This window comes from Mytilus trossulus, chromosome 6 (assembly GCF_036588685.1).
Source record: "Mytilus trossulus isolate FHL-02 chromosome 6, PNRI_Mtr1.1.1.hap1, whole genome shotgun sequence".
In the NCBI taxonomy this organism is placed as follows: Eukaryota; Metazoa; Mollusca; class Bivalvia; order Mytilida; family Mytilidae; genus Mytilus; species Mytilus trossulus.
Window position 1 is genome coordinate 38,699,298 of NC_086378.1, and position 15,668 is coordinate 38,714,965.

Sequence of the window (15,668 nt, forward strand, 5' to 3'; positions counted from 1 at the left end):
TCTAAAAGGGACTAAATCCTTACACTTAAAAAAAAACAATGATGCTGCTGCCATCAGAAAAGTAAAACCTATGCTTCACTCACTGACATTTATTGAAGATGAAACAAAATAACATTCAAAATGCTTAATATGACAAGATATCAGAAAATTTGTAAGAAAGTGTCAAACTGATATACAAAATACTATATAAAATAAAAAGTCATTGTGTTTGCATTGAAAAACATATAAAAGACAAATAACATGAAAATTTTGTTGAGTGTTTATATTTCTTGGTCGATTCACCATTAACAGAATGCATCTGCTTGAAGTAGCATCATATCTTTTAATGGACACAATATGTTCATTACTAAAACAGAAACTATAACATTAAAGATTATGAATTTTATTCACACAAAGCAGAGACAGTTAAACAAAAATACCATTACCATTAATTCTAATAATTATGACATTGTTATATGGTATAACTATGATCATCTTACAAAGTATTATCATATTGTCATATACATAAAAGTACATAAAAGTGTTCAATAACATCATTTTGTTCATACCTTATCCCAAGCTAGTTTTTATCTCTATGAGAACATCATCTAAACCTTTTGACCTTGAGACTTAGTTATTGCAAAATCACCATGTATTACCGTATAGCGGGTTATTTTCGCGGGGTGTAAATTTTCGCTTATTTTCGCGGATAAGAGAAAGTCGCCAAAATAAATTCCGCCAAATTAATGGTGTACATGCAAAGGTATTAATAAAAGTTTTCATCCGCCAAAATAATAACCGCTAAAATATTTCGTATACCTTGTTTAATGAAAATCGCGAAATTTTACACCCGCGAAAATAACCCGCTATACGGTATCAGTGTATATCCATTTTAAACACGTCCTTAAAGGATTTTTTAGTGACATATTGTCGAAAAATACTGTCATCCATGATTTTGAAATGAAAGGAGCTTTTAGCTGCCTTTTGACAAACTAAATATTATAAGTACAAAACAGAAAAAAAGTATGGATTTAAACTCAACCATTAGCAAAAATTTGAACTTGAATGTTGAAGGAAAAACTTTATGTTTATTTATACAATGCTTGATGGCCCTAATTTGACCATTGTGACATCTATCAGATAGAATTGATCATGACAATATGATATAAATGATTTTTTAAACATTTTTTTTTTTCAATTCAGTATTAAGCTGAAGTCTATATTATATTGTTCTTATTATGTATCACAGTTAAGAAAAGAAGGATGCCATTGTTCAGGTAGGTGCTGCATAATGTATTATGTAATAGTCATGGACGTATGCAAATATAGCAATAGGCTGTCCTAGTATTAGAGACAACCACACCGCCATGTTACCATACTTCTCATGACGACAATATTTGTTGACGAATAATGAAAACGGCACCTGAAAATACATTAAAATATATATTTATATATCTATAAAAAAAATTATATGCAGTTACTAGATTATTATTACAATTTTAATGATGATTATGCTCTACAACAAATAAAAATGAATAATCAACTTTTGATTATATACAAGGATTAATAACTGAAGATTAATATTCCTAGAGGCACAACATTTGATAATGGTATTTATAAAATAGATGTGCCTTGAATATTTTTTGGTAACTGTAAACACACATACTAAATATCATCAACTGAGTCCAGAGAATAACCAATTTAAGAAGTGTGTATGATCCATTGATATGGACTATCCATTTGGAAACTCTGAAATTCACTTAGTTTTTTTTACAAGTTGTCTGTGGTTTTTTTTTTTAAATGTCTGACTTTTCAATGCTCACTAGTTGGATCAAGCAATTTCACAGATATGAATATTGAATAAGTGAACAGATCCATTGATTTGAGTTGTTTTCACAGAAATATATATATACGCTTTCATTCAGAAATTTTTCTGTACATGAATGCCAGAAATTGATTAAAGAAATCAATGGAAAACAATGCGTGTAAAAAAACTTACCTGTCCCAACATAGCAGAGAATGCCCATACTCGGAACATTCTTAATGGTACACTGACTATAAACTGTAATAAAAGAGAAATGGATTATTCAAAAATATTTGCATTAATGGAAGAATAAAAATAAAACATAAAATTATTCGTAATAACAAACAAGAAAGCACTCAATGACATGTGAAGATTACAACTACTTGAAATCTTAAGTTCATTCAACATATTGAAAATTTTAAATTTTCATCAAATCAGAAGAATGCTCATACATTAAACTCATCACTGCTAGCTGAAGGTAAATATTTTAGAATGTTATAAATCAAATCTAAGATATCACTTTTGTGTTAATGAATTTGGCAGCTAATGCCTCATAAATATGCCCCTTTATCAAAGATGTTTTCTTTATCATTAATAAATCAGAAAATAAATGATATTTGATAGATGAAACCAAGAATACATTTAATCAAGTGTGGTATCAAACTTACTTCATGAAAAAATGCTGATAATGCAAAGACAGCCACTGAAGCAAACATTTTGGAATATCCCCTTTTTACAAGAGGTTTAAACAAATGTCTGAAATAAATAACATCAACAGAATATGATTTGACTATTAACCATTTTATATAAATTAAATCTAAAACTGTCACAAATGTTTGTGTTTTTTTCCTGAACCAAGTCCAGCCATCTCAACCATGTGTTGTATCCTATTCTCGTTTTTTTTTTAAATATTTTTTAGGAGTCTGGTATTAGAGGTTTGTGTCTGTTGTACTGTTCACAATTTTTGGTATTTAGATATAAGAAGATGTGGTATAAGTGACAGTGAGACAACTCTCCATCCAAGTCACAATTTATAAAAGTAAACCAATAAATTTCCATGAATGGCTATAGCCAAAAACAAAAATGAATGGCTTAACAAATAGCATACATAAATTTTGTGTAATAAATTAACATCCCAACAATTTGATTGTAATAGCCATGTGGGATACATTTATTCATATGTGTAGTGACAGTAAATATTTATTTACCTTACACACCAACGATGGACTGGTACATTCCAGGTTTTCCAGAATTTGTCTACTGTTTCTGAATTCCTGAAATAGAAAATCATCAAATATCAAATATACCACTCTTGAAAATCACATTTAAGAATAACAGGATACATTAGATCATTGTATAAAGGCAAAGGATTTGAGGTCAAAGTAGCCCTAATAACAAAGGTTACTCAAAATTTCTTTTCTGTGTAGAATTAAATGTTGAATATAAAAGACAGAAGGAAAATACCAAATGAATATTCAAACTCATAAGATGAAGACAATCAGACAATGCCATGGGCCAACTGGATCCTGCATCCATGAGCTAACAAGGTCATTAAGCCTGCTTGAAATTATCAATTGTTTGATCCTATTTACATTATTCAATCCTTTGTGTCCACTTGATGTTTCAAGTATCTGTTGTTATTTTAATGTACATTATTCAATTCCACAACCAAATGTTTCGACATAAAAATTGGAATCAAGCATATTAGTCCAGTGGTTACGGAAAACTCTTTTATAAGCCAATAAGTTTGCATGTATATATGTATAAGTTCACTAGCTTTAGTTTTATATGTTTATATGAGTGTTAAATTCTATTTTTCTAAATAGCAATCTATTTTATTAAGGTATTTAAGACTTACCACCAATCTTTATAAAATTCTCTATCTCCAAATCTTAATATTTCTGCTATTACATTTAAAGATGAATGGAAGAAGCAGTAGAAAAATATCAACCAGATGATATGATTTGGTACCTGAAAGTAAATTATTGTTAATTTTATATGTGATTGCTATATACATTTATTATTGAGATTTGCAGTTAACCAAATTTTGATCATGAAAAAAATCTAAAAGGTTTTGTTAAAAAAACATTGATATTCAGTTTCACTGGGGCAAATATATTACATGTTTGTTAGATCCTAGTTAAACAAAATTAAATCTTCCCTGAAAAAACCCTATTGGCTTAAGTTTATTCAAGCATGTATTTTATACTGCTTGTAATATCGTTTAGCAATGATAATTCTCTAAAAATTACAATTTTCCAGAAAATGTTCTGTTTACCAAATAAAGTTGTTTTTTTTATATCATCAGATTAGCCATCAATGAGATACATGGATGAGTGATTACAAGTATAGAATTTCTTCATCAGTACTCTTTATCTCCTGAAAACTTACTGCTAATTTCAGTAATCTCTCCACCATTCTTGGGAATTCCAATTCACTTAAAGGTTTCATTGAATTGTTAACTGTTGGAATGATCCACTACAAAAAAAAATGTTTTAAACATATCTATATATCATATTGTGAAGTTTTTCTCATGGATATATCAACCTTTCCAACATCTTTTATTTTTTTAAGTAGAGGTCTCAGTCAGGCTCAGAAGTGTAAGTTGTTCATCTATATTAATCACTAGCCTATTAACACTGAGGTTGAGAGTTCAAACCCCACTTGTTGCATTAAAGTTTAACTCCTATCTTAATTGATATTTCTAAGTGTACTCCAGCTTCCTCCACCGAAAAAAACCTGGCTGCCATGGTATAGCTAAGAGCGTTAAAAGTGATATAAAGTACATGTACCAACAATCAATCAATTACATTTTTAGTATCTACCATACTTGTATTTTCTTTACATTAGATTGTAATAAAAAAAGGATTTTTAACTCAAAATGCAAATGAACTGGAAGGTTTTATTACCTACCTAGCTATGCTGTTTAAGAATCCCAAATAATTTGATGTTTGGATTTTACTATAATAGTAATGCATATAATACTTAAAAATATAGTGCATTTATCAATTAAGAATTGAATGCTTCTATTTGTAACTTTATTGGGGTGTAAAAGCATTGACCGAAGTACATTTTGTATGAAGCCCAGAAGCGCTTCATTCTAAAAAATGTGCACAGGGTCAATGCTTTTACAACCCTATGAAGTTACAAAAAGAAGCATTTTAAAAATACTCATAATTACATTTTTAGCTATGATCATGAAAACACAAATTTAATTTTTTTTTCATTTAATTCACTTGTGCACTTTATTGTGGGACCACCTGTTATCATGAATGGTAAGTTTTATTGAGTAATGCAATTGCTTAAGGAATAACATGTGATGTGCAATTAGCCAATCAGAATAAAGTATTATAATAAAACATACATCTTCTGTAATTATTTAGCTATATATTTACCTGTTGTACTAAAGCCATTATCAGCTGAGACAAAAAAATCTGAAACATAAATAATATAAAAAGATATAAAAATGTAACAGCGAAAAAACATCTCACTAAACCATGTGACAAAATTAAAGTTATCAAAATATCACACATGTTGGCACAACACACATTGTTTTCACTCTGCATTGATGAATAGAAAGAAGAAAAAAATATGTTCAAGATACCAATCTTTCTTACTTTACTGCAAAATTTTAGGGTTCATTGGCGCCAGAAAAACAGATTAAGAGTTAAAGTCATTAATAGAAGTTTTATATCTCTGTTCTAACTTCCCATGCATTATCATTTATTATACACATATTATATCACTTAAACACATAAACATGAATGTGTCCATAGTGCAAGATGCCCCACAGGCACTATCATTTTCTATGTTCAGTGGACTGTGAAATTGGGGTAAAAACTCCAATACATGTATTGCATTAAAATAAGAATGTTCATATCATAGGGAACATGTGTACTTAGTTTCAAGTGGATTGTACTTCAACTTCTTCAAAAACCATAAATGGAGCATAAAAATAACTTGAAATATCTTCTGAGAAAGCATATTTTGGAAATTTAAGATTACCATTTCTATTGCTCTCTTCAGTAAAAATCTCTTCCTGATCCTCAGGGACCTTGGGAAATTCAACTCATAACATAAAGTGGGAGCACACAGGAAATAGTATAAATCTGTAAACAAAAAGGCTTAGTTTTAAATTTATAGCATAATGATCAATATTGTATTTCAAATTATTCCTAAATTGTTATGGATTTCTTTGGTCAAAGCAAACAAAAGACATGTGTCTTATACAAGAATGCATGATTTTTTTAAAATTTTAAGTTTTCGCTTCATTCTGCCTGTTTTACTGATGCCATAGTATTTTTCAAAATAGATTTCTGACCCTTAATGTTGCTGATAAAAACCTGTCATACTTATTGTACAAAATACTTTCTTTTTTGGCACCACACATTATATAATATGTATTATTTGTGTTGTAACATCAATTTTGGTCCAATTTATCCATAATTTATGACAGTTGAATGCCATCCCTGACCAAGAATGTATTTTAGTTGCACAACACTTTGGATCATAAATTGAGGTCAATATTTTTTTTAAAGCTTTTAGCTTTCAAAAGTAATCGGGAAAGAAACAAAGATTATTACTTCAATAAAAATTACCTGTATAGTTCAGATTATCTGGATAACTGACAAGCATTGTCTCAGGTTTTCCATTTTCTGATTTGAGCACTGTAAGTACATATGAAATTCATTTAAAATAACAGCTTGAACACGAGGCTGTCAGAGCGACAGCAAATCGGATTTATTACCATTTATTTTATTTCCTGGCATTTTTCAATATCACAAGAACCATAACTGCTGAACGGTGAAAGTGAAATACGTCAATATCAAACTTGACCTCCATTTTGTCATTAGTAATAACATATTAAAATTTGAAAAACTTTGGTTGAATGGTTTATAAGTAAATGCAACAACATGACTCGAACACAATTTTCCAATCTTTCAAGAACCATAACTCCTGAACAGAAACAGTGAGAATTGCCATTATTGAAGTTGACCTCAATTTTGTCATCAGGAACAACATATTAAAATTTTAACAGCTTTGGTTAAACAGTTCATGAGTTAATGCACAGACACAACTGGAAACACCATTTTTCAATCTTTCAAGAACAATGACTCTGGAACGGTAAAAGTCAAAATCGTCATTATTGAACTTGACCTCCATTTTGTTGTCAGTAACAATATATTAAAATTTTAATAGCATTGGTTGAATGGTTGAAGAGTAAATGCATGGACAATATTTGGCTGCCGCCCTCCAGTCCGACCAACCGCTGGCCGTACATCCTCAAATCAATATCCGACATTTTTGTCACATAAATCCGGTTAATAATAATACAAAAATAGATTAAGATCCAGGATTTTGAAAATGGTAAGGTTGAGGCAGGGACTTCCAACTAGTCAATGTTTTGAGATTAACAGGTAAAGAGTTTGCCATAACTAGAAATATATCAGGTAGCTCCAAATGAGGGGGAACCTGGGCAACTAGAACAGAAAATAAATTTTTAAATTAATTCTTTTCTATCATATCTTTAAAAAATATTTTTTTGGGAACAGTGGTAGCCAATTTTAACGACAGTTGTGAACATTTATCATAACAAAAACAGAAGGACAGAAACTTTACCTATGTAAACCTATACATAGTATGCTCTTTAAAAATATTAAGGAGATGTGATATGATAGCCAATAAGAATATTTTCCACCAGAGACTGAATAAATTTTAAAAGATTCTAGTAATATCTAGTTTATAAAAGTATCTTTATAAGCAGTATCATCACTAATGGGTCACTACTGAATTTTCTCTCTAAATACTCTGCTCTATGGTTGGGTTGCTGTCTTTTTGACACATTCCCCATATCCATTCTCAATTTTATTTTAAAGATGGGTAACACAGTTTCTTGGATGGCTGTACATGTATCTTACTTGATTCTGATACACTTAAAGATTTTCTTCTTTTTATCTTTGTATTTTCTGTCCTCTGTAAGCGGCACCATCTGTTGACACTGAAATAGGACACCAGCTTCAGGAACATCACTGAGTACAGCCCACATGTGATACAGGAAAATACTAAAAAAGAAATAATAGACTATTACACAACTAGGGATAAAAGGGCTTCAATCATGAAAAGTAGGTCACTGTTTCCAAAGTTAAATAAAAGAATGTGTCCATGGGACATAGATGCCCCCTCTTGAAAATATGCATAAGTTAATATATAAAATCCAACTTTTAAACATAGAAATGAAACATTTTGTCATTACATACAACAGTTAGAGTGTGTAAACAGAATGTTTTCAAGTTATAAATAGGCATAACAGCAAAAGTGATAGAGTATGTATACAAAAACAGCAAATTAGCAAATTTTGCAATTTTCCACAAGAACAGCAAAAGAAACACCACCCAAATTTGAACTTTATCTGTGTATGGTGGTAAAAAGCATTGCTTAATATAACTTTAATAAGATTTGGTTGTGGCATGCTACACTTGGAAAATAGAAACCAATTTTAGGACATACTTATGTAGGTACAGACAGACACTGGTAAACCTTAATTCCCTTCTTCCTAGAGGTGGGGTCATAAAAATAATAAAATTTCTATATATATAATAGAATTGCTGCAGTAAAAAAAATACACCATAAAAAACTCTGAGATGAAAACCTACAAAATTAAAGTTTAAGTCACTCAATCATAAAGGTACTTAAGTTTCAAAAATGAAATCTGAAGAAAAAAAACCAATAAAAGGAATTTACTGGACATATTTATTTCCTGATTTAAGAATATGAAGAATTAATATCAAAACCCTCCTTGAAAGTATTCCTGCTAAATTAGCCATATTGATTCACTTACTTGGATTAGGGTGTAAAACCAATATAACTGTACTTGGAATTAGTAGACATAATACCACGTTAACAACAGTAATCCCAAAGCCTGTGTTTTCAGATAACCATCCCTGTAAAACAAATACATAAAAATTGGCATTCTTTGTATACACACAATTCAACTTATTTAAAGGTTGACAAAAAAAAACAAACAATAATCAACCAATTTTCTTAGCACACACCAATCAACCACTTCATTGTCAAAGAACCATGACTGAATTTCTGAGATATATGATAGGCCGATGCTAAAACATGGTCATCTTGAAACATTCTTGTTGACTAATCATAAGTGGTTTGCCTTCAACTCGCCTCATCAAAAACTTTCATATGTTAACTCTGTAAAATAATAGACGATGACTGAGAGGGTGTGGCCAAATAATTTTCATGGAAATGAGATGTGCCAATGCTTGGACAACTGCATACCAAATATCATTGACTTATCATAAATGGTTCATCTTAAACTGACCTATTGGCTATTCACAAACTTTAAAATGTAAACTATTCAAAATTTTCAAAGTAAATAGACCATGACTCAGGGTAGCAGAGCTAAATAATCTATAGAAATGAGATATGCCAATGCTTATACCATGTCATACAAAATACCATTGATTTACCATTAGTGGTTCCCATTAACTGACCTAATCACAACATGAACAAATTGTTGACACCGCTGCCTCTGTCAAAAACACCAAGTCTCACTTTTTGACTACATCAAAATGAGACAACAACATTTTGGCCATTTACTAAACCTAAAACTCTTGCACCAGTATTGGTTTTATTTTACAAATATGATCTCTCTCATTTTTGTTGAAATGTATCATTTACTACAAGAAGTTGATTATTTATCTGTATATGTGTAGCTTAACCTTTAAAATAGTGTTTTTTTTTTTTATTTCCTGTCTTTATTTAAAGGTACATCTTTTAAAAGGCCAAATAATAAAGTCTCTTTGACACATTCCCCCATTATTTCCATTCTCAATTTTATTATAATTTCATTTTGATTGAATTGGAGATTGTAAAAATTAAAAAAAAAAAATGTTTCAGACAAATTTAGTGTTTTTTTTTTTACTAGTAACACAAATAATTTATGTCAATTATAGATAATGTCTTCATTTCATTAAAATATTTTGAACTTAAAGTCGAAGAAGACAATCAAAATATTGCATTACATAGTAAGCTGAAATTGCAAACTACTAAGCAATATCTGAAATAAACTCCAAATTTGGATATAAACTATTGTCAACATGTTCAAGTGATTGATTTATGCACTTTACATGAAAGATATGTTTCACAAACATGACAAACATAACCATGAACTTCTTTTTGACCATGAACTGTATTTTATCAGTTTATCTGAAGTGGTGCAGACAGAAAACAAAGACTGGCCTTGAGAACATTTGGCAGATAAAACATATATCCTTGTATAGAATTTTAGGGTTACAAATAAAGTGTAAACTGTCTGCTTACAAATTAATTGTCAACCTTGTTTATATAATAATTGTCAACCTTGAATACATTAACTAGTAATAAACTTTTCTGTATGGAATAAAATATTACAGAAATCATAAGAGTGCCTTTCCACTTCCTCATACAAAATGTTTTTCAAATCCTTTTTCAAACAATTCCTTGAGTGAATAAACAAGAGGCTCCCCAAATTTGGCCTGTATTGTTTTTCATCATCATCGTTTTAATGGTTTATTCTACCTAAGGATGTGAATTTTCTTGCAGAATGTTTACGGACTGCTTCTGCAGTTTTGAAGATTTCTAAAAATTAGATTGTTTTTTCATAGCAATCATGTTTGTAATGCAACAACTCATTGAAAGGGTACATGAAAGTTTTCCTCCCCAATTTTTTTTTATTTTGTTTTTTAGTAGATTATAAAAAGAAGTATTCAGTGTAGATTCATTTAATTTAAAATAGTTTCATCAACATGGGGGTCTACTGGAATGCCTTAAAATCTGGTAAGCATTGCATCTCAATTTGCAAACTGCCTGTTACAATTCAGGAATATGACATCCATTAATAAAATGATTGAACAGATTTTCCCACATACAGCTCAGTATATTTCTATGCATCGATTTTTTAATTCATTTTATTGTATGTTTTCAACTTTAGATATTGCCTATTTTTAACATAAAGTGATAATAAAAGATAACATGACTGCCTTATAGGTGACCTACAAAGAATAATCTTTCAGCGTGATTTTCTTACAATAATCACAACATAGTCAATAAATACATTCATGTACTACTGTGGTTACAACTTAGTAAGATAAAAAGGATATAATTTTAAGCTGCACGAAGAAAAAACAAGTATCAATTTAACTTTACAGGAAGCATACACACTGTCACTTGAATAGGTACAATAAATATAAAGGCTATATTGACTTCAATATATAAATAAGAAGATGTGGTATGAATGTCAGTGAGATAACTGTCCACTAGCTGAGACCAAATGACTTAGATGAAAACAACTATTCACCTTGAATAAGATATACGTAGAGTAGAGTATTGCAGTTTTCATATGGAAAGTCTAGATTTCAAAATTCTACCCGTTTCTTTTCTTAATCTTAAAATATAAATTTAATGTACAAAATGTTTAATTATACAGTGTTCAAAATATCTCCATGAAGGGTGTTTATTTGATACTACAGCTGTGCCTTCTGTTTCAGTTGGGTCTTGATATCTTGAAAGACTGTTAACAACTTTGTAATTGTTTGGCTTTACATATATTTTGATATGAGCGTCACTGATGAGTCTTATGTTGTCGAAACGCGCTTCTGGCGTACTAAATTATAATCCTGGTACCTTTGATAACTATCATACAAGTTTGTGGTGTAATGAAACCACTATTATAGTTAGGCTTAGGGAGTGACATTCTTGTTCAAATTATTCCCTTAGTTGGGTTAACAGTGTTTTAAACATGGTAGTTAAGTCTTTATTTTATACAATGTACCCTTTATAACTGAGAAAGTACTTTTATCTATGAATGTATCGTACCATATATTTTTAGCTTTATATAACTGTTATCAATTGTCCTTAAATGACCATACGTCTTCAAATAAAATGCTGACTGACCTTGATCTTGACCTTTAAAAAAATCACCTCATTGGTCAGGGGGTGACATATCAGTAAATGTGTGACAACTTATTTAGAAGTAGTTTTGGCATGTAAAGTCAATTCTAATCTAGATAGTTAAATAAATAAAACTTATCTATCAAGTTTTACTAATAGTAACTCAGACTGATACAGAATAAAAATGAAATTGATAACTGATAAAGTTGAATTTAACCATGTCTGAGTTAATCAAAACTCATTCAGTGAATATAATTGTACTTTTGCTGTCTATAAAAAATTGAGAAATGGCTTAACTAAATATTGAATGATTTTTTATCGGTTGTATAAAAACTGACCTGCAAGGCTGCAAACTATCCAGATTTATTAGGGATGTCCCCATGAGAGGTATTGACCTGCATTCAGAAATTTTTTATTTTATTATCTGAACACCTCCAACAAGACATTCAAATGGGTCAAGAGGGTAAACAAGTGAAACTGTGAGATGATACCCCCGCCGCAAGTGGATAATATTAATAGTGTAAAAATATGCAAGTGTTCGGTAAACAGGAAGTTGTTGAGTGATGAATCTGAAAACGCATCACAAGGTATAGATGACTTAGATAAACCCTGAAACTAAATTTCAGAAATCCTTGTATTGTAGTTCCTGAGAAAAATGTGACGAAAATTTTCAACTTGGCTATCATGTGTAAAATCATACAAGTGTTTGGTAAACAGGAAGTTGTCAAGTGATCAATCTGAAAACGCATCACACGGTATAGCTGACTTAGATAAACCCTGAAACCAAATTTCAAAAATCCTTGTATTTTAGTTCCTGATAAAAATGTGACGAAAGTTTCATGGGACGGACTGACTGACGGACAGAAGGACTGACGGACGGACAGACGGACGGACAGACAGAGGTAAAACAGTATACCCCCCCTATTTTAAAGCGGGGGTATAATAAACACATGCATACTTATTCAAAAACAGTATATTAATAGTTTAAAAACGCGTTTTTCAACAAAAGTGGAGATTTTGAAAAGTCGGCAAATATGGCAAAAATAATCATTTAAGGGCAATAACTTCTACAAGAGAACCCATTAGAATAATTTCTAGATTTAAACTTGACGCTTTTTTTTCTGTTTTAAAAGCATCTATCCAGTATTCTTAGAAATATGAGATCAAGGTCAATGGACTCTGACAGATAGACATGTACACTTATAAGTCAAGGTATACCCTAAATATGAATGGCCTATTACTTGTAGCATCTGAAGAACTGAGCTAATAACAAAACATCTTATTGATCAACTAACCTTAAATTAGCTCAAGGTCAATCGTCCTGTCTGACTGAAAAGTTTAAATTGGAAAGACTATATTTAAAATAACATTGTTTTGAACTGCAGGTCTTTAAAAGATAAAGGAAAAAATGGATTACAAATGGGTCCTATATTCTGATATTACAACTAGATGTGTCAAAGCAATACGAATGGCCCTGTCCCAAGATCAGCCCAATATCTGAAGGCGTTTAGAAAAAACCTCCGTATATAACTGTGAGTTTCATCAGTTTATCAAAGTCCAAAGCCCGTAATTTCAGCAAAAATTAGCTAAGCGGAACAAAACTTAAACCTGATCTTTAACTCTTCATGGTGAACTCACAAACCAAAAATTAGCCATATCTGAAGGCGTATGGAAAAAAACTCTGTATAATGGTTTGTTGTGGAATGACGGAATGACAGAATTTTGGGATTTTCAGAATTTTCAGAATTTCAGACAAGGGTAAAACTATATGGCACCGACAACTTCGTTGCAGGGCCATAAAAAACATTGCAATCATCATAGTGTTATGGTCTACAATAAACCCCAAAATCTAAATTTAGACAAACAATCTTTAATATATTGATTTTTGCACTTTAAGCGAGAGATTTATTTTATAAATATAACCATAAACTCACGTTATCAGTTTATTTGAACAAGTGCAGACTGCATGGCCTTGAAAATATTTGGCAAATAAAATATATCCTTGTTTGGCATTTTAGGTTTACAAGTGTTAACCTTGAATACATTAACACGTCTTGGACTATACTATATAATTAATTCTAGATATGAGGATTAAAATGTTGTGTGCCTGGCGTTATTTGGTCTACAAAAGACTCATCACAGTGACACTTGAATCAAAAAAGTTTAAATGGTCAAATAAAGTATGAAGTTGAAGAGCAATGTTAACCTAAAATCATTCCAAAAGGGGAAAATATTGGTATAAAACATATTTTGTTTGTTTTTTGTTTCAATAACATTATTATCAATCATAAGAGTACCATTTTATTTCCTTCTACAATTTTTTTTCAAGTCTTGTTTTTTCAATAAATAACAGAATAAAGCCTGTAAGATTTATATCATTTAAAATTTCCTTATATAGAAAACTTAAAATAATACCAAAGGAATATTTAAACTCACAACTCAAACTGACAATGCTATTGAAAAAAAACCCACTGAACAGTATACAAAACACAATATGAAAGAGCAATACAAATTGAACCAAATACAGAGGTGATCTCAGGTGATACTAAAGAGAACTTAGATCCAGCTCCACATGTGGCACCTGTCATGTTCTCATTTAAAATACAATTACTACTAATGTGTCTCTGTTTTCCATGTTCCATTGCTAAATTTTATGATTACAATGTTAACTCATCAATTAAAAACATTGTGTCATTAAAACTAAAGGCTCTAAAGAGCCTGTGTCGCTCACCTTGGTATATGTGAATATTAAACAAAGGAAGCAGATGGATTCATGACAAATTTGTGTTTTGGTGATGGTGATGTGTTTGTACATTTGTACATTGGTACATTTGTACCTTACTTTACTGAACATTTTTGCTGATTACAATTATCACTATCTATAATGGAACTTGGCCCAGTAGTTTCTGTGAAAAATGTTACCAGTAGTAAAAATTTACAAATTTTATGAAAATTGTTCAAAATTGACTATAAAGGACAATAACTCCTTAGGGGGTCAATTGACAATTTTGGTCATGTTGACTTATTTGTAAATCTTACTTTGCTGAACATTATTGCTGTTTACAGTTTATCTGTATCTATAATAATATTCAAGATAATAACCAAAAATAGCAAAATTTCCTTTAAATTACCAATTCAGGGGCAGCAACCCAACAACAGGTTCTCTCATTCATCTAAAAATTTCAGGGCAGATAGATTTTGACCTGATTAACAATTATACCCAGATTTGCTCTAAATGCTTTGGTTTTTGAGTTATAAGCCAAAAGCTGCATTTCACCCCTATGTTCTATTTTTAGCCATGGCGGCCATCTTTGTTGGTTTGGCGGGTCACGCCACACATTTTTTAAACAAGATACCCCAAAAATGATTGTGGCCAAGTTTGGATTAATTTGGCCCAGCAGTATCAGAGGAGAAGATTTTTGTAAAAGATATATAAAATTTACGAAAAATGGTTAAATAGTGACTTTAAAGGGCAATAACTACTAAAGGGGTCAAATGATCATTTTGGTCATATTGACTTATTTGTAAATCATACTTTGCTGAACATTATTGCTGTTTACAGTTTATCTCTATCTAGAATAATATTCAAGATAAAAACCAAAAACAGTAAAATTTCCCTAAAATTACCAATTCAGGGGCAGCAACCCAATAACCAGATGTCCGTTTCATCTGAAAATTTCAGGGCAGATAGATCTTGACATGATTAACAATTTTACCCCATGTCAGATTTGCTCTAAATGCTTTGGTTTTTGAGTTATAAGCTAAAATCTGCATTTTACCCCTATGTTCTATTTTTAGCCATGGTGGCCATCTTGGTTGGTTTGGCGGGTCACGCCACTCATTTTTTAAACAATATACCCCAATGATGATTGTGGCCAAGTTTGGTTCAATTTGGCCCAGTAGTTTCAGAGGAGAAGATTTTTGTAAAAGTTAACGACGC

General features: G+C 30.7%; 1 protein-coding gene across 2 annotated transcripts in view; it reads right to left on the reverse strand.

Moving 5' to 3' along the window:
- The window catches only part of LOC134721313 (diacylglycerol O-acyltransferase 1-like), a 23,771-nt gene continuing 8,103 nt past the window's right edge, over window positions 1-15,668 (reverse strand). For both annotated transcript variants that reach the window (XM_063584213.1, XM_063584212.1), the window contains exons 6-16: window positions 8,622-8,724; window positions 7,702-7,845; window positions 6,382-6,450; window positions 5,789-5,892; window positions 5,179-5,217; window positions 4,175-4,261; window positions 3,642-3,754; window positions 2,992-3,057; window positions 2,452-2,539; window positions 1,979-2,041; window positions 1-1,402 (exon numbers count right to left, since the gene is read on the reverse strand). In XM_063584213.1, coding sequence (XP_063440283.1) covers window positions 1,253-1,402; window positions 1,979-2,041; window positions 2,452-2,539; window positions 2,992-3,057; window positions 3,642-3,754; window positions 4,175-4,261; window positions 5,179-5,217; window positions 5,789-5,892; window positions 6,382-6,450; window positions 7,702-7,845; window positions 8,622-8,724 — 1,026 coding nt within the window. In that variant the 3' untranslated portion in view covers window positions 1-1,252. The remainder of the gene's footprint in view (window positions 1,403-1,978; window positions 2,042-2,451; window positions 2,540-2,991; window positions 3,058-3,641; window positions 3,755-4,174; window positions 4,262-5,178; window positions 5,218-5,788; window positions 5,893-6,381; window positions 6,451-7,701; window positions 7,846-8,621; window positions 8,725-15,668) is intronic.